At 43.3% G+C, this 25,196-nt stretch overlaps 1 protein-coding gene across 1 annotated transcript in view; it reads right to left on the reverse strand.

The window, feature by feature from the left end:
- DCDC5 (doublecortin domain containing 5) overlaps positions 1–25,196 on the reverse strand; it is a 122,200-nt gene that overhangs the window by 23,489 nt on the left and 73,515 nt on the right. Inside the window, exons 10-15 of the mRNA XM_019519508.1 lie at positions 16,320–16,490; positions 15,578–15,757; positions 14,652–14,855; positions 11,315–11,483; positions 6,300–6,452; positions 801–902 (exon numbers count right to left, since the gene is read on the reverse strand). Coding sequence (XP_019375053.1) covers positions 801–902; positions 6,300–6,452; positions 11,315–11,483; positions 14,652–14,855; positions 15,578–15,757; positions 16,320–16,490 — 979 coding nt within the window. The remainder of the gene's footprint in view (positions 1–800; positions 903–6,299; positions 6,453–11,314; positions 11,484–14,651; positions 14,856–15,577; positions 15,758–16,319; positions 16,491–25,196) is intronic.

A 25,196-nucleotide genomic window follows, 5' to 3' on the forward strand; every position in this document is an offset into this window, starting at 1 on the left:
GGTTCCAGCAAGAGACAGAGAGAGAGAGATGTAGGAGCTGCTTCAGCTGGGGGTGGGGCAGGGGACTGTCGATCAGGAGTGAGGGGCACAGGGGACAGGATAGGTTACTGTGGTTTGGGTCTGCAGGGTACTGGCAGCACCAGGGGGCTGTGGGTTGGGAGTGAGGGGCACCAGCAAGAGGTGGGGGCAGGGTATTGCTGTTTGGGAGTGAGGGGCACTGGCAGAGTTGGGGTCAGTGGGTCCAGAGTGAGGGGCCGCAGCAGGGCTGGGTGGGGGTGTGGCTTGTCAGTGAGGGGCAACAAAATAGGCCGGGGCAGGGCATGTCACTCCTCCCCACCATCATATTCCCCCCTCCCTGACAGGTGTCCTTTTTTTTGGACCTGGAAATATGGTGACCCTACTTTATGACACATGCTGCTGTCCCAGCTGCTTCCTGCATTCAGAAAGTGCAGGCAGGGTGAGGTGGGCCCACCCCCCACCCTTCTGGTGCCCCTCTCTGTAGGTGGCACTCAGAGCATGTGCCCTATTTGCTCACCCTGTTATGCTACTGCCCACCAACACATCATTTCTGGCATCAAAATCTATGTAGATGGACCCACACCTAGATGGAACTACACTGAAGTAAATGTAGCTTTGCATATGCACAGTTTAAACAGGTCTGCCGGGATGGATTTTACTCTATGGTATGCCCCAACAACAGTTTCCTTGCATAAATTTGGAAGGAGCACACTCATATTTGAAAATTAGATCTATTCATCATAAATAAAATAGCACCTAACTGAATGAATAATGATACCAACCTTGCAGTTGTCGCATTTTGTGCTTCATGGTATTTAGTTCAGCCAAAATTCTGTCCTTCTCAAACCAATTTTGTTTTTCTTGCTTCTCTACCTTTTGCAAAGCTGCAACAACAGAAAATTAATATTTCTATTTGCTATTTTTCATATAGTGGTTGAATGCATAATTGGTTTGTATAACTGGATCTATTTCAGCAAATAGTCTTTATTAACTTAAGAGCATTGGTGAGTTACAGATCTAATATTACTATATTACTCAATTAGAAGGGACAGGGGCTAGGTACAGACATTACACCTACCATGTATTAATTGCCCAGAAAGTGGTCTAAAGCTGTAACTAAACAGATATTCATGGCTTTTAGAACATTTTAAAAATAGTGGATCGTGTTCTAAGTTAAGCCTTGATGGATGAGGTATCAGACAAGAAATGTATACAGAAGTTGCTTTTTTTGCCTTTTAAAGCATTTTATTCCAGTGACTACAGAAGTGCAAGGCCTTATATCACTTTTAAAAAATTTTACAGCACTTTAAATTAACACTTGTTAACTGAGGTATTAAATTTGAAGTGCTGTATTTTACAGCACTTCAGCAGCCTACAGGGCACTTCTACACGAGATGTTTTACTGCACAGTAGATAAAATTACTACACAGTAAACTGCTTTACTCAGGAGTTAATTTGCTACCTCCAGCCTGTAATGCACATGTAGATGCTATTTGCTCCCAGTCAGTGCTACAACCTGTGGGCCACCTGCAGAATAGTCCCAGGCCCATGGGGCTGGGCGATTCTCCAGCCCCAGGGCTGGGGTGCCTCCTTACCTGCCCAAGACCCTGACCCTTAAAAGTCTGCAGGGACACTGGGGTCCTGGGCCACCTGCAGCCAGCCTCTAACCAATGGGTTGTACCGCAGGGGCCAAGGCCAGCTGCAGCAGCTTGCCCGGTCTCTGGTGCTTGTCCCTGCCACTGCGTTGCTGCACAGCTGTGTCCCCCAGATTCACAGAAGTTTAGAGCTGGGAAGGACCTCATGAGACCATCGGGTCCAGCCCCCCTGCTCTGGGCAGGAAAGACTGCTGGGGTCAAATAACCCCAGCAAGGTGTGCATCCACTCTCCTTTTGAAGATCTCCAGGGTAGGTGCCTGCACCACACCCACTGGAAGTCTACTCCATAGTTTAGCCACACAAACTGTGAAGAAGTTTTTCCTTATATGCAATCTGAAGCCTTCTTCTAGGCATTTATGACCATTGCTCTTGGTTTTCCCCTGGGGCACACAACATCGCCACACACAGGTTCCCACCTCAGCTGGTGCTCCCTCCCCTTGCAACACTGAGGCCACCACTCAGATGGAACCCATGGTCCTGGCCTCCACCCAGATGCAGTCCCTGGATCTGGGCTGCAGGGGCTGCCTGGCATAGCTGCCAGCAACTGGGAATGGGAGCAAGCTCACCCCAATGTGTGGGGTATGTTTCTTAGTGAGGTCCCTGAAGTCCCAGCTGACTGAGTTCCAGGCCCAGGTAGGCAAGCTTCATGCCATCAGGGCCCACATGCAAGAGACTGAGCATTGCTACAGTCAGGCTCTTCTCCTGAAAAATGAAGAGAGAAGGTGCTTGACTACGTGAAGATGGACAACAGGAACACTGACCGGGAGCCCCACCCAGGGGATGCTTGGAAGACAGTCATCTCAGGTCCCAAGACGCACAGTACCAGGGTTCACTCCTCCCTTGGAACTGAACAACAAGTACGCACTTCTCACCCCACCAGCAAAGACATAAGCAGAATCACTGCCCCACCTGAGCCCAACCCCACTACTCACCGTGGCTCCATGCAGCCCCGGGAGCATGAGCTGCCTGCAGCGAGACCAACACCACACAGCACAGAGCAGGGCTGCCTTAAAAAGATGGATGCCAGCTAGGGGTGCACCAATAGAGATTTTTGGGGCTGATACTGATAGCTGATATTTAAAGAGGCATATCAGCTGATACTGATCCGATTTCTGATACAGCTGCCTCCAGCTAGTAAATCTGTTGTGGTGGAAGGGGAGGGGGGAAGGAAAGGGCATGGGGGGTATAGACCAATGCCTCTCACAATGAGGGAGAGGGCAGGGGCAGGCACTGCCCAGGTGGGGTGGGGGGGTGGAACCTCAGCTCATGGCGGGAGGAGGTGGCTCCTGTCGCTGCTGCTGCTTGAACCTCAGAACAGCACAGGGGGGCATGTGCCCCCGAGGCTTCTGTGTAGGGTGGGGTGGGTTGCAGCCAGGACTGTGCAGGGCTCTTCTCAGTGGGGACTGGGCTCGGAGAAGGCGCCGATGGCACTGGGAAGATGCTATATCCACCACAAATTTTGCCACTACTCTGGTCGCAGTGCAGCCACTGCTGGCCACCCAGCACAATGTGTCATGCACTGGGAAGAGATGGGGCTGTGCCGGGCAGCTGGCACTGGTGCCTGCTCTGAGAGGGTGGGAGCAGACTGCTGCCAGAAACAGCAAATCTGCTCCCAAATGCCTGCCCATGTAGATGCCTACCCAAGGTGGGTTTACTCTGGAGTAAATCCATTTAGCAGCATTTTCACATGTAGATGTGCCTAGTGTGCTTTAAATAACTTCTGTACACTGGTCAAATTTCTGAGCAAGACTCAGGAGTGCCCCCTGCCTCCTAGCCTGGAAAATGCAGAGAGGCTCAGATGCACCCCTTCCCACCAAACACTGCATTTTTGTCAGGTCTAAAAGCACCATAATTTTATAGTGCTATAACAGGTGCTCTAAATTACAGCACTGTAAAACATGCATGAAGAACTTCTGTACACACTTTAATAACTTTCTGTTACTGATTTATCAAATGTCTGTGCCAGATCCCATTGAGGGTTAACTTAGAGCATGATTACTACCACCCGTGTGCAGGCCCTGTGCTTCAGCTTTGGACAGAGCATATTTGCTCTGCCTGAGCACTAGGATAGCCCCACCCACCCCAGCTCTCACTGATCTGAGTCAGTGGCAGCCTCTGATCCCAGCCCTTCTTCCTCCCTGAAGCCAGCTGTGAGCCACAGCCTGGCCATAGTGGGTTGGGGAAAAGAAAAGGGGGTCTCTCGGCCTGCAGCTACTCCATGACACACTGTTGTCTGGCCAGAACAGCATTGGGGAAAAGGGGTCTGGGTTCTTTCTTCCCACAGAAGCCCTGGCCAGGCAGCAGTGTGCCATGGAGCCAGGGCTACTGTGGAGACACTGAGCCCAGCCCCCTTCAGCCCCTCCCCCAGCAGGCTACAGTAAGCCCTAGGTTCAGGGCTGCTGCAGGGAGACTGAGCCCAGACCCCTTTCCCCCAAAGCACCCCCAGAGTGTGCTGCTGCCCACCTGAGGAGGCTGCAGGGGATGGGTCTGGGCTCTGTGTCCCTGCAGCAGCCCTGGCTCCACAGTATGCCACAGCCCAGCCAGGGGGGCGCTCCTTTACCTCAGCTGCAACCAGGAGCTGCAGTGCAGCGCCACTTTTTGCTGTGCCAGGAACTCTGGCAGGAGGGATTGGTAAAGGAGCCCCCTAACAGATGCCACCCCCCCAGCTCCAGTCTGCTTTTTGCTGCACTGGGAACTCTGGCAGGGGAGGGGTGGGAAATGAGTATCCCTGCCATAGGGGGGGCCCGGCCCTGCCCTCCACCAAGCCCCAAGCTGGGAAGCTGTGGGGGCCAACCCTGTAGTGAGTCCTATTTTCCACCCCCACACTAGAGTTCCCAGCACTACATTGCAACCCCTGCTGGCTCTCTGTGGGGAGCAGAGTTTGGGCGTGTGCATATATTCATGTCTGTCTCCAGCTTAGCCCCAAGCAATCCTGCTCTGGAACCCCTCCTTCCTCCAATCTGTGGCAAATCCAAGTGGGGCAGGCACTCTCAGCTCCCATCACAGCTCCAGTGCCCAGCCTGCAACTACTGGCACTTGGCAGATGGGCTCCCCAACCTGGATCCAGGCCTCTGCATCCTAACCCAGCATGGAGGTCCCTTCCAGCCCTGCTTCTCTGTGCTTCTTTGATTCCTGACACTGATATAGCAGCAGGGGGGAATGGGGTGGAACACTCATCTTCCACACCAGGCAGCCAGTCAGGAATGGCTTGCTCATTTGGCAGCACTCAGGAGCTTCCAAGTCCATAGGGCATGCTGGGAAATGTTAGGGAGCTCCTCCTACCTGATGGCCCTGGGCAGAGTGAGACTGAATAGCAAATGTCTGTTTGGTTCAAATGCACTCTAAATTATGGCACTTTAAGTGAAGTTCAATAGTTAAAGCACTTTCACCATGGGTTTTTTGAACATCTGTACTTAGCCAGGGAATTTGTAAGGGTCCTCAAAAGAAACTATGGGAGAATGTAAAGCTTATGAAATATCTTAGGAGAACAAGACACAAAAACTTGTATTAATTGAATAAACATAGTACTTCATTTACTCTTCGAGCATTGATAGAGGTAAACTATTTTAGACCATCTTCTTTTAACATGCATCTATTAATAGAGGGATTTGCTGCTTCAAAATAATAATGTTCATTTAGTTTTCAAGGTATTAGTAAATACCTAGTATCATGCTTGAATAAACTTTCAACAGTCCACTTTATTGTCAATTTGGAATTCCATTGATTTTGTAAGTTTAAAATGAAATTTAAATATTAGCCAAAGGGTTAAAATGATCTCAATTTATGGTTAACTGGCCGTATCATTTCCTTTAAGAACCCTAACTTAAAGCATATAATTAATTTTAATCATGTGAGTCATGCAAATGACATAACTATGTGTTATGTCATCATATCAGCATCACTTTTGTCAGAGAAAGTGTCTTTAAATACTTCCCTCACTAAACTAAAACATTTTGGATTGGAAAAATTTAGAATTTGCTTCAGTCTCTTTTCTAAAGATGTTCATAAAAAGTACTTTGCTACTTCCTGCATATGGTAGTAGCCACATTAAGAACCCAGTAACACTCATTATAGATTCAGGATATTTAGTTTAAAAAAACCCCAAAAAACAGTTTCACAGGAAAAGAGTAGGAGAGACCTCAGACACCATCAACAGTCCCTGAAATAACAGGGACTTTGTAAGATAAAATATGCCCTGATGATCCTATGACCATGACCCACACTACAAAGGTAAGGCAAACAGACAATCTACTCATTCTTGCCCTGTTAATGTGGAGGAAAATTCCTTCCTAATCCCCTGCAAATCAGTTTAACTATGAAGAATGAGCCAACCAATAGCCAACCACCTGAGTGGTATACCACTAGAACAGGAACACCACTACACCCCAGACAATCTCCCATTTTCAGCTGTAGCCAACATCTGATTATTCCAAGGAAATTAAAAACCCTCAAAAGTCATGTTATGCATTGAAGAGCAGGAGGAAGAGTGATGGAATTATTTCTTGGTCCCTAAAGGTAAAAAGCAGAAACCCTGAAATATGGGTTCTTTCTGAGCTTGGCTTAAGGAGACTATTTGTTTCTACATAACTCTATCCTTGTAAAGAGGTGGAAAAAAGGAACTCGTACCATTCAAAGGCAAAAAAGGCTCTCCACAGGAAACCCAGATCTCAATAGGCTTTCTGAGAATGTTGGTAAGCAGAGAATCATCAATCATGTTCAAACTTTCTGGAGTTGCCAGGCATAAAACCGATTTTATCTTCTCTTTCTCCATCTGCTTATCTTTGTATTTTGAGAAAAATATCAACAGTTTCTCTTTATATCACTTCAGGATAAAATGTTTATGCCATCTTATTAGTTTAATTAAGATTACAACTTCTGCTTATACACTGGCTATTAAGCAATAAAAACTCAATTAGCTAGAGTTACAAAAGCTTACAGATACCATTTTTGGAGCGGCATTAATTGGTAATGTGACACATGATGGAAGAGACCAGGGGATGGGGGTGTGGTCTATGTTAGTGACTATATACATTACAAAGTGCGTTTTATGTGTAGGAAGGGGAATGGTGTGAGTAAAACCATGATGAATCTCAAGCATTAATCTTTGAGAATAAAGGAAGTGTACAAGTGAAAAATCACAAGGGCTAGGGATAGAAATTACACACACTGGTATAAGTGATCAGAAACCAGTTCAAATCTTTAACACAGCAGAAGTTCAGTGCACAAAAACCACTTTCAAAATGTCCAAAACTGGTTAAGATAAATCTGGATAGATGTATTATCAGACTTAGCTGATTTAAGTTAAATCGGTTATTGAACTTCTGTCCCAGATCCCCTCCAGCTTCAAGCCATCTTCTCCAACTGAGCAGGGATGCATGTTCTTGCCCTGTCCCGCCCCACTCCCCAGCTTCTGTCCTGGGCCACTGCAGGCATGTGGATACATTTCTGGAATCAAATGTGAATGTCTGTTCACTTGCTTATTGGTTCAAGCTACACAGCTTAGACTAAACTGAAAAGATTAAATTGATTCCACCTAGGGCTTTTTGACTGTTGTACTTAGCCAAGAAGGTTAGAAAAGTAAATTTGGATTAGGACTTTTTGTGAGAGTTCTCTATCTTTTGGAAGAAAACCCTTAGGATTTGCTTATCATTAAATCCACTCTATTTACCTATTATAGTAGTTATTATATAGTATAATATAGTTATAATATAGTAGTGAACTCCTATTTACCTATTGTAATGGAAAAAGCAAGATGCTGTAATTAAGGATGTGCCCTGTTTTACACTGAAACCAGGAGTTCAGTCCGTTTGTCTGATAGTGAAGATATATTTTCTCTAATTTTAATCATATTCTCTATGAATAAAACTGGAATATTCTGAGTAGTTTCACCAAAGTCAGTTAATAGGGTACACACAAGCAGCATTTCTTAGGAACACTCATCTTGAGTATTCCCTCCCAATCTTGCAGTGCTCATACTATTTCACATCAACCTCTAGTTGAACTTCAGCTTTTTGCAATGTTTTGATGTAATAACATTAAATAAAAGGTTTGAAAATGTTGGATTTTTAAACAGAATTAAAAACCATGGTTTATTTGTTGACCAGCAAAAGCAGTCATTATTTATAGCATGAAAATGACATATATTAAAGTTCAAATAGCCCTTTGGCTTGTATCACTCAGGGTTATGATATGGCTAAATTGTATGGCTCACAAAATAAAATGTTAAAACACAAAAGCATCCAATATTACATTTCATATTCCCCTGCCCTAATCAGAATCTGACCTAAATATCGCTAAAGTTTTTGGTTACAAGGTTTTATACCAGTGATTTTATTTGCAAATTTATGTTCAGTAGAGGCACAACGAATAACTACAGGCAACCTTCGCTTAAGACTGTTTTGCTTAGCACTATTTCTCTAGAACGCTCATTTTAAATTGATACCTGATTCCACTTAGCTCTCAATGAGTTTCATTATAATACTGCAGTTGCCATCTTGGGTCATCAAGAGCAGTTGCAGTCATCATCTTGGGTCATCAGGTACTTTTGGTTTCGTTTAACGTTCGTTTCTTTTAGCGCTTGGTTTTTCAAGAACCAATTAAGAGGGCTAAGTGGGGGTTGCCTATATAGTATTTTGAACTAAGTGTAAATGTTTTCCTATTTTTTCAATCTTTCTTCATGTATTCTATTTTTATTTGGATCAACTTTCCCTTCTCCAGCTTTACCCTCTTTCATGTATTTATTTTTAATATCTGATTTTAACCTACTAACTTTGTGAGAGGGATTCATCTTTTCTGCATTTTCTCCTTTCTCATTTATTAGTCCTCCAGGCAGCACGCTAGCTTACATAAAGCCTCTCATTAGAGTTGGCTCACTTTGTATTTGACATGATTCTATTTCTCATCAAGTTTATAAATTGTTAATTCATGAAATCAGTTTTATCAAGGCAGATTAAGATGATCTAGGCAGCCTTGAAAACAATCACTGAATAACTGGTACCCTTCCTGCCCCCTTCCTAGTACATCATTGACTACACCACCTGTTTTTTCATCTTAGTAATGTGAAGGGATATCTAGCGTATAATCAACTCTCTATTATCAGCTTTTTAATATGTTTTAAGAGGGAGTAGAAGACAGTATTGATTATCTGAGGGAGAGAGGAGGTGGTAACAGTCACAGGATCAGAGACGGAATGCATGAGTATGGAAAGAGAGAAAAATATTAATGGCTACAAATTAAAATGAGAAATTAGGAAAGGGTACAAAATGGTAAACTAGCAGAAGCTGGGGACGGAGCTAAGGAATTAACCCTCAGGGGGCTATTTTCAAAGGCACAAAGGGATGCCCAACTGTCACTGAACTTCAAAAGTAATTGGGTGTTTAGCTTCCCTTTGTGTATTTGCAAATCTCCTCCTTACATCTCAAGCTGAATTTCTGTCCCACACCTCCTTCTGTTTATACCTTTAGGGCCCACACCATTTTGTCTTCCTGGAGCTCTGAACAGAATTAGGACGCATTGAGGCAGAGCTCTATTATTGTGTATAACTAGATGACCAGTAACTTTGTAAGGTTTTTCTTTCCAAAGATCCTTAGCAACTTAGGAACACTTTTGTAAATAGTAATCGTGACACTATACATGCTATAACTATATAATAAAGAGCAATGATAATATTTTCATGCAAAACAAATTTGGATTTCAAATGGAATACATGGCACCGTCACAGAAGGGGTAGTTTTATATCATCCGAGTAAACTCGGCAACATGCAGTGTATTACACCTGTGAGTGCTCCTTATCCCATGAAATAATATTGCTGTATTGTTACATGAGACATTTGACCATTCTCAGTCACAAAAAAAGAAAAGTGAATCTGATTTACAGACCTAAGGTGCATAAGTTCTAACACATTATTTGTTGTACATAATAAAACAACCTGCATATATTAATTTTAATAGCACCAAAGGTAACTGCAGATTTTCTGTATAGGAAATGGTTTGTAAATCTTGATTTTTTTCCCCTTATAAACTATATACTCCTTGATTCAGGTGTGGATCCAGAGGTTGCACTCCCCCCCTTTCAGACAATGATGCTTCCAAACTTTGGGATGGTCATAATCCTGAACTATATCTGAATTTCAGGACTGAGGTTCTGTAACAAATAGTAAATTCATTTATTGCTAAAATGGGGTTTGTTAGATCTTTACTAATATTTTCTACCTCTCTCAATATATTAATAGATAAAAATGGAGTTGCCACTTCAATTCTTCCTTTTTACCTGCTTACTCAAACATATAGATTGTTATATATTTACATATAAATCTATCAAAAAGATAAAGTGTGATTGGCATTGAGTAGTTATCTTGAAAAGCCTATAAAACCCTCATCTGAAATATGTATCACCTTGTGTACAAGTAGTACCATATTTACTCTCTTACTGCGTACCCCCCAAAGAAGATATGCTCCTGTTTTCAGAAGGGAGAGTGAAGGAAAGAAAAACATTATTTTTGCCAGCGGCATAAATATAGGCAGCTGTAGTAGGAGGAAGCAACAACAAATGACTGCTTTGTTGACCCCTACCTGCTGGCTGGTCATGGACAATTTTTCCCTCAGCAGCAGCATCTGTAACAGTAGGGTCTGCCCCAGTAGCAGCTCAAAGGTGTTCTTTTAACAAAATGAAATGGTTGTTGGGGAAAGGGGAGAAAAGGGGAAAGTGATGCTGCACAAGCTGAAGGGATAGTCTTAAGCTGCTGCTAAGCCAAACCCCGCTGCTGAGGGAGGACCTGTCTACAGCCAGCCAGCAGCTAGGGAGTTAAAGCAGCTACAGCTGTTCTACTGCAGCTGGCAAGAAAGGAAATACAGTGAAGCCCAAGCAAGGGTGCCAGAACAATTGCCTTCTGAATCAGCAGGAGCTTTTGTAGTATGACCTCTGTTGGGGGAAAGAAAGTAATGCTGAATGTACTACACAGGGACTACAGAGTGAGCATGCAGGCCCCCTCACTGCTGGCTGTAAAGCCCTGTGTGCTCACTGCATTGCCCATGTGTGGTGCTACTTTCTTGTTCCTGTTCCCCTTCCATAATCTTATACTGCAAAAGCTGCTATTATCATGTTTCCTCATTTAACATGCTCACCCCAATTTCCAGCAAATGGCTTTTGGAAAAAAGGCATGCATATGGTATGTGAGAAAATATGGTAGCCTTTAATTGGTTTCATAATAACCTGACATTTATTTAATGGAAGCTTACCATTATGGGTCTGATTTACAAATCAGGGTCACATGCAAAAAAATATACTACCAAATTAGCCTACACAATTACTGCAATTAGGTATCTAAATTAAAAATTTATACAAGTAAATGAGCAGCTAGGCAGTAGCTAGTATGATTTGTACATACAATAACAGTAGTTATATTCTTAAATTAAGCACCTGATTGCTTTAGGTATAGGGCTCTACAGAAATCAGTTCAAGTTTCTGCACTTTAACATTTTCCAAAATTAATATTTATATATAGCCTAATTAATCTTTGTTCATATGAAATATATCAAAAGGAGCACAATGCAAACAAAATACACATGCAACTTCACTACAAATTTAAGACTTTTTTTAGATTGACTTTTTACCTTCCACAGGCAGAATAACCAAGACATACCTTCCATTGTAGTTGTCTCTTCACATTCTTCTGAGACACTTTGCCTAAAACATTTGCTCACAGCCCATGCAACTAAATCTGGTACAGTAAGGATTAGGGTTCCATCACTGGTGTATAGTTTGCAGGCTTTCCTAGTAAGGTCAAGTTGTCTTGTACACATGGTAAGCAGCTAAATAACACAGGAAATGATAAATGATCACACAAATAAGGTAAAATTGCTTCCTGCAGCAAACCTTAAATAGTGTATAAGCCTATGCTGCCCCTTTGCCTAAGGTAAAGTTTATCAATAGTGCCTACCCATCTCCATTTTTATTAGTTATAGTCTAATTAATTTGAAAATTTTACAAATGAATAGTCTGTTCCTATTATGAAAAAAACTTAAAGTATGCTTTAACTTGCTTTGAGAGAAGATAGGAGGATGTACACCTTATATAATACACAGTGGGCATATCTACATGTGCAATAAGTGCACGTGAATAAACTCCAGCGCTCATTGCTCCCGAGCTTTTTGCTCCCAGGCACACCATTTGACCATGTGTCCAAAAGCAATTAATTCCAAAGCAATCAGCTCCAGAGTTTATTCATTTGTGGCACATGGAGCCTGATCAGAGTGGCCCCAGCTGCCAGGGGCTCAGGGATCAGCCTGCCAGCCCAGGGCTGCTCTGACCAAGTTCAATGTGCTGCAGAGGGACTGGCTGAGACATGAGGGTGCTTCAGTGTGGGACTAGCTGGCAGGCAGCCCCTGCATTAAAGCACCCTCCTGCCCCAGCCAGTTAGTCAGCACCTACATGTGCATTGCTGCACATGAAAAATCTTGGCAACAGGGTAGTACTTATATTTACAAGATAGGAGGATGTATCTACAAGTACTACCTTGCTGTGGAATTCATTAGTTTCGTGCACCCTAACAGTGACACACATGTAGATGCTGAGAAGTTTGCTGCACAGTTAATTAAATGAGTATTAAATTTTCATGTAGACGTGCCTAGTATATAGCACTTTGACAGCACAAGCCACTACTGCAGCTAGAGAATGAGGGTAAGAATATACAGCACAATGGAAAACACAATGTCCTTGGGGAACTTGAGTCCCCTTTATAGTCCATGCTTAGTGGCCATGTTTACATAAAATGCTGTCTGCGCAGTAGCCCATGACTACTGCACAGTAGCACTGCATGGCACCAAGCATGATGTGGTGCTACTGCGTAGTCTGGGGCTACTGCGCAGCCAGCATCACAAAAAAGCCATTTGGTGATGCTACTGAACAGTAACTCTAGTTACTGCACAGCCATTTAGTACTTGCTTATACATCTAAAGTATATACAAGTATATCTCAAGTGTATACATCTCAAGTTTATGCAAGTACTAAATGACTATGTGGTAACGACGGTGCAGTCAGCATCTCATGTAGATGCAGCCAGTATGGACTAAAACATTTTTTCAGGTCACTACTTCACAAGTTGGCTCAAGTGGCATTTGAGGAGGATGTACACCTTATATATGTGTACACCTCACCATGCTGATTGAGCACAATTAGAACAAGCTTATTTTGGATTCATTGGTGGACCTTTTTGAGATGTTTGCAACCAGGGCTGGAGAAGAATCAGAAAGGTTTATTTACTACCTTGAACAAAGGAAGATTTTTTGCCACATTGCAAATGTTTATGAAGAACACTACAATAATATGGAATTCTATATACTTTCATTCATTGGCTGCAAACCATGTATTTGAGCTCAGCTCATGTTTCTCTGGTCAATCAGAAACAGGGGTCAAGGCCAGTTACTCTAAATTAAGAGGTGAAACAAAGGTGCCTGCAGAAGCTGCTGGTGTACATCTTTGCCATAGATCCTCTGACTGCTGGCAGAAAGGTTATAGGTAAAAATGAGACTGAGAGAAGACAGTCACCTTCAGGACACAAGAAACAGGGATCCTTTCCCTCTGTGTTGTGACAGTTGCTGATGATATTTCAGTAATGGCCATGACTTCAGAAGCCATGAGAAACTCTTCTTCTGACTACAAAGTTATGAGAGTAACTTAGGGGACTGACTATGCTTTTCACAAAAGCAAAATTATGTAGCTCAGTAGCAATGCAGAATGAACTTTTCCTGCTTAAACAGTCTAAAGAACATGCAGGAGAAGGAAGGAAGCTTGAAATATTAAAGCTGTACTTCCATGAAGAAGGCAGAAGAGTGGCTGTAACTGTGAGAAGGCCCTTGAGGAGAAAGAAGAGGTTGTGGCTAGAGTCGTGGGCTCCCACCATCTTCCAAAATTGGTCTCTGTTCCTACTCTTATTGCTCTATGAATCGGCATATCTTCTGCCCAAGGAGCAACTTATGGGGAAGCTGGTGGGGTTATTTTTCTGAGTATGGGAGAGAGAGAGATGCAACTAATTCTCCTATGGTGAAAAAAGTCATAATCTCTAGATAAAAGGCATATGATGGGCTGGCGCACACACCCAGAGGTGTTTATGGTGACTATTTGCTCATTTTCACTATCAATAGGTACAAAAGCTTTGGGAACTCTCAATACAGACAACAAAGTCACTGTCACCGCTCATGCGGCTCACATTCTTGAGGAGGGAGCTGTGATAGAACAGACTGGGTCAGGCTATTGAGCAGAAAGAGCACCATCTTGATGTAGGTGATGTGTAATTCTCAGACACATCAAAATTTGAATCTTAGCCTAAACATAACATATAACAGAGCAAAATCATAATGTATCATAATGTATGACCAAGCAAAATCTCTTTAAAATGTTCTAAATTTATAAGCCTATATGGTAGAAATATCACAATTTAAAGTATTATTACATGACTGGTACTATAAGAATGGTTTAATGCAGTGGAGCTCATCCTGTGCCACCAAATTTCTAGACTCATGGGGAGCCCTGCGGACAAGCTGACATAGCTCTATGCACCAGATTACGCTGGCACATGGGGATGGCCCATGGCCAGATCTTGTGTGTGGGGTTGGGCCACATCCAGATTTGGCATGTGGGTCCAGGCTAGCAGGCCAGATTGCACCCATGGACCACACGCTGACTCCACACTGGTTGCGGTTTGCAGACAGATCCTGCCCATGGGATCCAGTCTGCAGACTGGAAGGTTGGTTTAACGTCATGGGTCATGTCCACTATGGCTCCTCGAGGCTTTGCATATGATTGGGAAAACATGTGGTAGGGATGAGACCTATATACACATTTGAAACCCCAGAAATTCATCATGTTAAAAAATTTAGGTTTGAGATTCTGATTTGGGTTCATCTAAGTCACTGACGTAGTGTTTGTCCTTTCCAGTACTACAGCCATTATGCTTATCTTTGGGGATGAGTGCTACTTACCATAGGAAATGTACTAGCAATGATTAACTGCCCATTTCGGTAGCCAGCTCCATTTCTGTATGCAATTATTTTTACTGCTTTCTGGTTCATAACTGCAGAGATCTTTTCTGAGATAGTTTGTACAGAGGTTTCAGTGTGCAGAGATGCTAGAACTTCTTTTAAATGACTCAGGGTGATTTCAGCTTCCAAGGTGGATAAATCAGTCTTTTGGATATATATATATATATATATAAAAAGAGATCAGATTCAATCATGCTATTGCTTCTATTAAATCAATATAGAAGTAAATTTCTTTTTAATGAAGCCCAGGAATTTGATTTAAAATGAATTCAGTCAACTATATAACTTGCTGAAATATGGGACATGTTAATATCTACTGTGCATATACCTTTGGTGATCCTATTGAATTTCCAGGTATTTTTGGTAGCTTTGACTTAACCATTATTTGTCAAATTTGACAAGAGACAGCTATTAAAAATTTTTGTAGCAGAGCCAATACATTTATTTTAAAGATCAGTGAATATACATGTGCATATATGTGTTTAGATAAAGATGAATCAGTTTTCAAAAATATCGCCACTTACTGCATAAAGACCTCCTACTTATGATCTACTACCAATAATATTTACTATATTGTATATGCAAAGCTTCTGAAGACAGAACAATGCCCCATAACATAGGGGATGTTTCAGATCCAAGATAAAAAGGAGGAAGGTATGCTGATCATCCCTGCCCCTCTGCCCCCAATTTCCAGCAGGATCTCCAGATCCTCCCTGATCTGCTCATTAGCAAACAATGAAACTGAATCTATATGCAGGTTTGAAGTTTGTCCAAATACAAATTACAACAGTCTATGTAAATGTTCATTTTATGTTATAAACTTGGGTCTACTGTACAGCTAATAAAACAAAATAAAAAATACTAACCTTTGTCACTTTAACACACTTAAAAGGCCCCAAAGAAGAACAACTTGTTTCTCCAGAGGCACAGAAGAACATGTTACCTGGGGGTAATTTTTTCAGTTCTTTTTTTCCTCTTATAGTCCTTGCACAAGCCAAACATATCATCACTTTCTGCTTTTTACTGGGTGAAAGAAAATAGTAGCCCTAAAAATAAGTGGAAACAATTATTTCAGGGCTTTAAAAATAACCAAACTGTTGCACAGCTGAACATTTTATTGCCTCCTATTCAGGATTTCCTCAATATGTATCCATACTAACCTCAGCAAACTTTTTTGATGATGCCAGTTTTGATACCTAAATAGCAACTGTTCATTAGAAATGGGACAAGGACACAAATGCCTTTGTATGTTCAATGCTTCCAACTTCTCATATCATGACATTGATCTGATGTTGGAAAAAGCAATGGTGGAATAGTTCCATTGTAGGAAAAAGACTGGTAATGTATTTTACTTACTACAAGTCTCCTGATTTAAAAAGGTATTTGATGGCAGATTTTCTTATGATATCAAACTTGAAACAATACAGCTTTCTACAGATAAAACTGTCCAATACATTTCTTTGCAAAGTGCTATTTTTCAGTAAGATAAAGTGAAATGTTGGACATACACACGCACACGCACCTATGTACTCTGTACAGCAAGTTGCATTCCTTAAGAGTTAAACTTCCTTATATATACTTACATGACTGAAAAAAGATATTACTTACAGGCTGGTCTATTTTCTCTTTATTAGTCACAGAGAATGTGCAAACAGAAGTATGATTTGCTGCTGTGATTTCGTGGTCTAGCACTGTGCTGTAAAATGCACTAAATACTCCTGTATTTCCTGTATAATGCCACTTCTGATTGGCAGCTCCATTGCTGTGTTCTTTATATTTCTGTCAGAACATAAAAGATAAATTCTTTTGCTATGTTTTACTGTCAGGATGTTCAGTACTTGGCAGGAATATCTTGTGTTGTTTAAGAAAGAACCTTGTTTTACAGATGAGACTTCAAAATCTTAAGTTCTGTGTGTTTTTTGGGTGACTGTTAAATATCCCACAGCACTTTAAGTAAGTTTACATACATGCTACAGTATCTCTGGAAAAAAAAATCCCTCTATTCACTATTCTATGGTGTGTTGTATATAACCATAGAATCTTCCACCATGGAGGTGGCTGTATTTTAATAGTAGTATACATGTTAAGGACCTGAAGGACAAACCTTATGAGGAAAGACCAAGGGATCTGGGACTCGTCAGCCTGGAGAAGAGAAGACTGAAGGGGGACTTGGTGGTCATCTATAAGTATGTACAGGGTGAATATAGGGAGCTGGAAGAAAAAACTGTTCACTAGGGCGCCCCAGGGGAGGACAAGGAGAAATGGCCATAAACTGTTATAGGTTGGTTTCAGGTTGGATGCAAGAAAGATGTTCTTTCCAGTAGGGTGACCAGAATCTGGAATACAGGTCTCCCTCAATTTATGCAGGTTCTTTATATGCAAATTCGCTTGTACACGATGAGCATATTTAGACCCATAATTTGTTACCTGCAGGGTAAATTCACTCTTATGTGATCAGCATAGATGTCCCCCCCTGCCCAGACAGATAAGTCTGTGCTGGGAGGGGAAAGAGCCATGGCCCCACTCACCCCAGCCTTGGCACCAGTGGCCCCAGGAGCTGCCGGCACCAGCTGCTGGCAGCCACTGGGCTGCACCATGCCCCGAACTCCCCAGGGCTCTGCCTGTCCCCACTCACCCCAGTTCCTGCTGCAGCGGTCCCAGGAGCGGCCAATGCCAGCTCCCTGTAGCTGCTCTACTATATCTCCTCAGTGAAAAAACAAATAACTTGTGTAGGACACCTTGCTATCTATGTATTGTTCCAAGAAGAAAGGTTAAAATTAAAAATTGGCCCTCTTTCATGGCCGCATAATAGTAAAAGAATTAATTAGCCCCATGGGATCATAAGGTGAAGAGAAAGAAAACGGTCAAGCAGTTAGGCTAAGTACAGACAGTCAAAAAGCCTGAGGTAAAATCAATTCAATTTAGGCAGCTTCCTCTAAGCTGTGTAGGTTGAACTATTAACCAAGGATCCTGGTTTTTGATGATAAAAAAATGCAAATTCTCTAATAAAACCCCCAAAATCCGTGATTAAAATTAAAGGCCCCCCCTCACAGGCCCCTCTGTCCCTGCTGGTGCCCCTCTTTGCCCCCACAACAGCCCCCCAGCCCTTCTTATGCCCCTTGCCCCCACCCACAGCCCCTGCCCCCTTGACCTGCTGGAATGGGTCCCCAGATAAGGGACAGGGACCCAGGTCCACAACTCCCTGCCCCCAACAGAAGGCAGCTACAGCAGGAGCCTAGAGCCAGCTCCCCCTGCTGCTGCTGTCTGCTGCTGACTTGGGCAGGGGCAGGGCTCGCTCCTGGCAGCTGTGTGCACTCCTGGGGAGAAAGGGGGACCTGCGCCTCCAGATTGGTATGGGAGGTAGACTGTGGGCTTAAGCTCCCTCCCTGCTTCCCTCCTGTGGGGCCACTGTAGCCCAGCAGGCAAGACCCGGCATGGCTGGGAACAGCGGGGCCGCACCGGGATCTTCTTAATTAATCAAGTCTGCTGAAGCACAGAAATTGACATGCTCTGGCAGCCTTCCACTTCACATATACCAGTGTCCCGGTGTGTCCCTGTGCTGAAAAAATGGTGGTGGGGTGCTTTGAAATAAAACACTTTTAATGACCTTTAGTTCAGTGTGCCATCGACATTTTTCCAGCATGAGGATGCATGGGGATGCTGATATATGTGACGCGCAGGTGCTTTTAAGTAGCATGGCTTGCTAATTAAAGTGCCCAGCACTGCATCATGTAAAAATGCCCTTAGAGTACTAGTTTAGGATCTGGGGGACTCATTTAATTCTTTGCTCTATCACAGATTTCCTGAGACCTTGAGTAGGTGAGAATTTATTTCACTTAGATCTCAATGGCACTTTTCCATTTTTAGGCTCTAAGTCACTTAACTTTATTTTAGCTCACCCTATACAACAGGATGAATTCTGCTAAGATTCCTAAATTCCTTATGTATCTAGGTGTGGCCTGCTTCACTTGCTGAGAAGTGATCCAAGACAGCTACATAAGTATCTAACTCCAGTTACAATCAGTTATCATCCAGTTTTGCCATGGAAAAGCATTCATTTGTGAAAGTCCCTTGAATCTGTAGTTGACAAAAACCATGGTACCCACTTTCTGCCTACGGTTATGCCAACTGATTGGGATATGGGAGACCTTGCTTGTATGACCACTGCACCCTGAGGGAATTTAAACTTCTCATATCTAAGATAAGGTTCTAAGCACCAAACCAGTAGCTAGACCACCTTCCACCACTCTAGATGGAGAGTACTATGGGTAGACCAGTTGGAAAGAATCACAAGGCCAGAAGGAGAATAAATGAGGTATCTGATTCTGCTGCCCAATGATGAGCTATGTGACCGCCAGGCTTCCACTCGCCACTTTCTAGCAGCTCAGGTCTCTTGGTGGATGCTCCGCCCCTTCTGGGTCAGTTTGTCGTCGAGGTAGCTCTTTCCTCCTGCTTCACCAACTCCGTTCTCGCCTGCCACGTCTTGGTGTTCCTCAATGGGCGGGTTAGTTGGTGGGTCCCCAGATGACCCGGGTCAGGCCTGACGGTTGCTCACGGGGCTCCGCCACCCCTACACCCCGGCCTCATGCCACCTTCGATGGGCTGTCTAGTTGTTATCTTGCGACCTTCTTTGCAGATCTCAACCACCGCTCTGCATTCTTAAGCCTACGGTGGAAGGTTGTGCACACTCCTGTGGCACCTCACTCCTGGCTCCTGTCCCATGGAGAACCTTCCCCACTATGCCCCTCCCGGGGCTACCCTATGACCTGAACCCCAGGTGCCCTTATGGAACTCAGCCCCAGCTCAGGGTAATCCCACAACACCAAACAAAATCCAGTGCACCTCCACCAACCCTCCACCTATTCCTCGTCCCTGGACCCTTAACAAGGGCCCATCCTTCACTGACCCTCCTTGGTCCCGGCAGCAACCCCACCCCAATTATAACCCCCGTCTGGGCCGTCCCGGGCTTTCTCCTCCCAGTGTGCCGTCCTCAGAGCCCCACCATCCCGGCACTCCACCTGGGTCTTGCTGCACTCTAGGGGCTGCCTCCAATCCTCCTTCCCTCAGCCAACCATTCACTCCTCCGGTGTGTGGCGGGGGTCTTCGACGGGGTGCTCCTGTCCCTGCCCAACTTTGCCTCCAGCCCGTCGGTCTCCTTGGGGTCCTCTCTTGGGGCTCCCTCTGATCCTGGCATCAGCAGCAGTTGTGCCTCCAGACCATCCGTCCCCTTCACAGCAACGGCCGCCATTTTTATTTTCGCCAGCCAGCGTCTGATGCTGATGTCACTGGCCGGCTGCAGCTGTACATAGAGGCGGCTCACGAGCCACACAGGTTCCTCTCCCTGTTCCCCGTGGGCTCCGTCCCGAGCTGCAGGTGAGTGCCCCATGTTACCTCGTTTCCCAAGACAAGGTACTAACTTGGGGAGGAGGAAGTCCTCACTCCCAGTGTTATTTATGCATTTTGGGTTAAATAATTCAAACAATAGCCCTAACACTAAGCTATGGGCTAAGCTTAGGTTAAAATGTGTAAACGTCATGGAGAGAAGAGACCAGGCTTCTTCATGTGGTGATCCATCTGTTTGAAACTCTGTTCAAATGGAACTGTAATATATGCCCATCCTACACTATTTGGAAAGCCTTCTAGCTGTTACATAGTCCTAACTATAGGACTTTTCACTCAGGAAATGGCTGTTGGAAGATATTACCAATGACCTGTAAAATAAAGTAGCATGTTTGGAGCAAGAAAAATAAAACATGATAGATTGTTATTAACAAATGTCAAGGTCTCTGGCTTTCATAAATAATTCTGAATATTGTACATATGAGCTTTCTACAGGTCTCCTGTCACTATGCCATTCCACTTTATGAGACACCAGCCTACTCTATCCACTATCATATGTCCCCTGAAATCACACTTCTCCTGTATCATGCAGCTTCCTCACGCAAAATGGGGGAGTGGACACAAAAGTAATTGATGCTACAAGACAGCTAGAAGCTGTCAGAGGCTGTTGAAAGGGACAGATCACTCTGTGCAAAGTCCCTTTTTACTTGTACTGATGTAACTTCATTGGGCCAGATTCTGCCCTCTGTTAAAAAACTGCAATCCAGAATCATGCCATTTCTTTCAATAGCATTATTTTAGATATATATCAATATTAATGATATATTTTGCATTAAATGGCCACTGGATAAAATTCATAAGCAATAGGGGCCTGAACCCAGTACTCCCTCTCTGGACAATGCACATCTTACTGGCCCTCAGAGTTAGGATCCCTCTTGCTTGTTTTCCTTCTGGTCCTGTGAATCTTTCCTTCATAGAGGCCTAGTAGGTCAGCTTCAGTGGAAGGGAGTAGAGTTTAGCCCATAGTTAGGGCTCATTTGAGATATAGGAAATGTGGGTTCAAACCCTCTGAGACAGAAGGAGGATTAGAATTCAGGTTTCCAAGTCTACGAAAACTAGTCTATTTGAAGATGAGCATTTACTTTACACCCGTGGTTTCATCTGCTGGCTGGATGAATGGCACAGGGCTGGTCTACAAGCCAGATCCCATGATGGGGGGTCTGTCTAGGGGCCTAATTCAGCATGGTGTAGCACACAGGTTCAGTCTGCACATGCAATATGGAGTGCTGGACTGGATCCACGTGCTGGATCCAGCTGTAGAACAACTCCATGCATTGGCCTGGCCCTATGTGCCCAATCTGCCTGTGAAGCAACCATGTATGGGCTTGATCCTGCACACCAGATCTAGCTGTGGTCCAATCTGGCATGTGTGGCCATGTTACCCGGTCTTCCCAAGGGTCCAGAAATTTGATCATGGGGAACCAAAGGCAGCATTAATTGCCATGTCTTCAAAATTTAGCTATGGGGAAGCAGTGGCATAATTTATTGTCATGGCTATGGAAGCCATGACAAATAACCACTGCCACTGTTCCACCCTTGCCAAATTTCCAGACCTGTGTGAAGCCCCATGGTCCAGATGACATAGCTCTCCAGGCCTAATTCACCCTGTAGACCAGAGGTGGAGCACCATTATTTTATGCTGAAGTCAGTGTTGCTTTATGTTAGGTAGATACTTGTTCAAGTAAATGTTTCCCGACTTAGGTTCTGAATCCTCCTACCACATATTGCTTTCATGTCTTCAGAATCAAGAATCATGGCGAGATGGAAGCATCTTCCTATAAGCAAACACTCCCTATTGATAGAATAGAGAGCTTTATAACCTTAAGGTGAAATAGGATCTATCCTTGGAGACAATGTTGCCCATTGAAAAGAATGGAGAAAATTTACTTTTCTAAATAGCAAAATAGTGCACCTTCAGAAATGCAAGAGGCCACCAACAGAATGAATAAGGGAACTATGCCTCTTTACAGGTGGAAAACAATCTCCACCCCACCCCACAACATGGATGTATTAGTTTGGAATAAGCAGAAACCATACCAGAGATTCCTTAGCATCAAGAAATCTATGATCTGGGTCTTAATCTCTCCATATCTCAGTACTTCTGTAAAGTGCATGTATTAACATTTCCCTGCCTCAAAGGAGTGTTATAAGGATATAATACAAAAAAGATAAAATCCTGAGGCACGCTAATGCTATGACAATAGGAACCATATAAGTTAAATAGCTAAGGTAGGGTTCTAAGAAAAGAAGTTCTAGAAAACCTTTAGATGTACTGCTTCCTTTTGGCCGTTCCTCCTCCCCACAAATTAAGACTATCTGTATTTCCCACAGAAGATTATTGCTGAGCAAGGAGAGATGAAAAAAAGAAATAAAACCCCACATCAACAAGCTAAGAGAATTGAGAGGTTAGGGAATTACAACTTGCAGCTGGAATTATCTAAAGGGGCAGAAGTAACCTTGCCTAAATGAAGAAGTCCTTATGTTTCTTTCTCACATGGTCAGAGTTTTATATTGTGTCCTGAGATTTCATGCAATTCTCAGCTGCAAATGGGCATCTGCACTGACAATACTTGAAGGAAAAGGAAATATTCATCCACAGAGTCAGTTTTAATTAATTCCCCCTGGCTGTTCCCTGTATAATTATGTTGTGTATCATTAATTATAGTCCTATCAATATTTTTAAAATATATCACATAGATATTTTTCTCAATCTGCTCCTTGGTCGATAGCACTATCCCAAGGGGATATTTTTAAAGACACAATATTTTATATTATAGTAGAGGAGACTGTTTCTGCTGCTCTAGCAGGCATTCTTTAAGTACTATACAGTAAAAGAAATTAAATGAAATACTAAGAATCACTTCCAGCATATAAAATGATTTAGTTCACATTTCAAAATAACATAGAAACCTCAAGGGAAAATAAGCCATTTGAACAACAACTTCATCTTGCCTGGCAGCTTGTCATATGAAATATGAATAGCAACCATATGGAATTTAAGAGTTTGCAAAACTCTCACACTATTGTTTTGAGTTCATAAAAAGCACTGGAGTTCATGAATCTTTTCTCATGTAATTTAAACATCCTGGTGCAAATTCGGAGGTGAATTTAAGCAAGTCCCCAGGGAATCAAACTGGATTAGTTTTTACTTCTTTCTGCAGCTCATCCACAACATGTTTCTCACAAGGAAACAGGTTCTCTTTGTCTCCTTTAGATACACACTCATCTAAATCTGGCCCAGTGATCCAAGGGTAAGTGAAGCCAAACTGGTGCAACATGTATTAAGGAACTAGAACTGAAGAAGACATTGAGGCCAGGACCTCACAGGAAGATGTAAGAAGATTTAAGCTAAAGCAGGCCACTGCTTCCTTCTTGTACTTTCTTTTGGAATTCTAATGTGTGCAATTAGTCATTTACACTTCATAGGTTTAAGTAGATTGAAGGAAAACTAATGCCATGCAAGAAAGTCTAAGTGTAAGGAAGTTCAATTTACACCATATATAGGTCACTTCAGAATGCAAGCAACTGTTTTCAAGTTCTTACATTAAAAGAAAGAATTTCCTAGAATTTTCTTGGTCTGGGTCTTCGGGATATTAAAAATTTGAAAAGCAGAGCTAATGTAAGTGGCTGCTTAATACATGGTGGCATATATTCTAGATTTATTTCTGAATCCCTTTCTCTGCTGCCTTTTTCACCATTTTCATATTTGTTTTTTTGCTCCACCAGCTCTCTGTTGCAATTCAAAATATTGGAAGTGGTCCTCTATATACAGGATGATGAAAAGCATTTAGAATTAAGCAAAACAAATTCACATGGTCCTAATGCCAAGACATTGCAAGGACACCCATAAAAGGTTTATAATGATTCATGATGTTTCCTCTAATGGACAATGGCAAAAGGGAGCATGAGTGACTCTTCCCAATTGATTTAAGGAGTGAAAGAATGGCAGCATCCCTGAGAATCACTGCAACACGGAAAAAACTTAGTGTGCTAAGCAGGGGCAGTCACAGGAACAGTGTTGCATCACTTGCTTTAGAATATTTTAAATCACAAATAAAGTATGGATTTGTAAATCCTTGCACATATGAATTAGTTCCTTTGAGGTAAATAGGACTGCTCGCATCAAGAAGCATTATTCATGTGAGTAGGCAACAGTTTGTATTGCTGCAAAAATGAAGAGAGAAAAATAGTCATGAAAAATGGAATTGTATACAGAGCACTTGAAATACGAAGTTTCTAATAAAATGAAATTGGGAAAACTGCATTGGATATGTTATATTAAATTACTAGATATCAGAAGAGCACTGGTAAAGATTACTAGAACATTTTAATATTAGAGCAAGGGTGGGAAAAGTATGACCCACAGGCCAAATACAGCCTACCAGGCAACTCCATCTGGCCTGCAGGTGTCTACCAATTAATTGTACCCCATCCAGCCCGTGCGCCTCACTCCCACCCTAGTGTGTGGAAAGGCCCAGCCCAGCCAGCATGCAGTTTCTGGGGAGGGCTGCTGCTGCTGCAGCCACTGAGGGACCTGCTCAGCTTCCCAGGCTTCCAACAGCTCTTCCTCATCTTCCTGATTCAGCACTCACTCCAGGCAGAAGCAGTAGTGGCAGGGAGAGCTGCAGCAGGGGCAAAGAGAGGAGCTGCAGCTGGGCAGGGGCAGAGAGCATGGGGCAATCAGGACCCATGCCCAGCGGCAGCAGCAGGCAGGGGCCCTTGGGGCACTTGTGGTGCTGCTGCCAGGGCAAACAGCTTTGGCCTACACTGCACATAGTAGCAAGAAGCACAGCTCAGCCGGCCTGCTTCTATTGCACAGGGTTCTGCATGGCACACATGCAGGTCCCAGGACTTGCACACCACTAGGGGAAGCCCTGTGTGATGGAGCCAGCTGCTGTCCCTTGTTGCCCTGTGGGGTCAGGCCAACTCTCGGGATCACAATATTGCACTGTTAGACAGTAGGGTGTGACACAATTGCACATATACAAACACACAAATCAATTAGGTGCATACACAAACATACACACACACTACCAGCTCAGGCACATACACATCCAAACCAGCCTAGGAACATTGTACACACAA

This window comes from Gavialis gangeticus, unplaced genomic scaffold (assembly GCF_001723915.1).
Source record: "Gavialis gangeticus isolate Ggan-Ray unplaced genomic scaffold, GavGan_comp1, whole genome shotgun sequence".
Lineage (NCBI taxonomy): Eukaryota > Metazoa > Chordata > Crocodylia > Gavialidae > Gavialis > Gavialis gangeticus.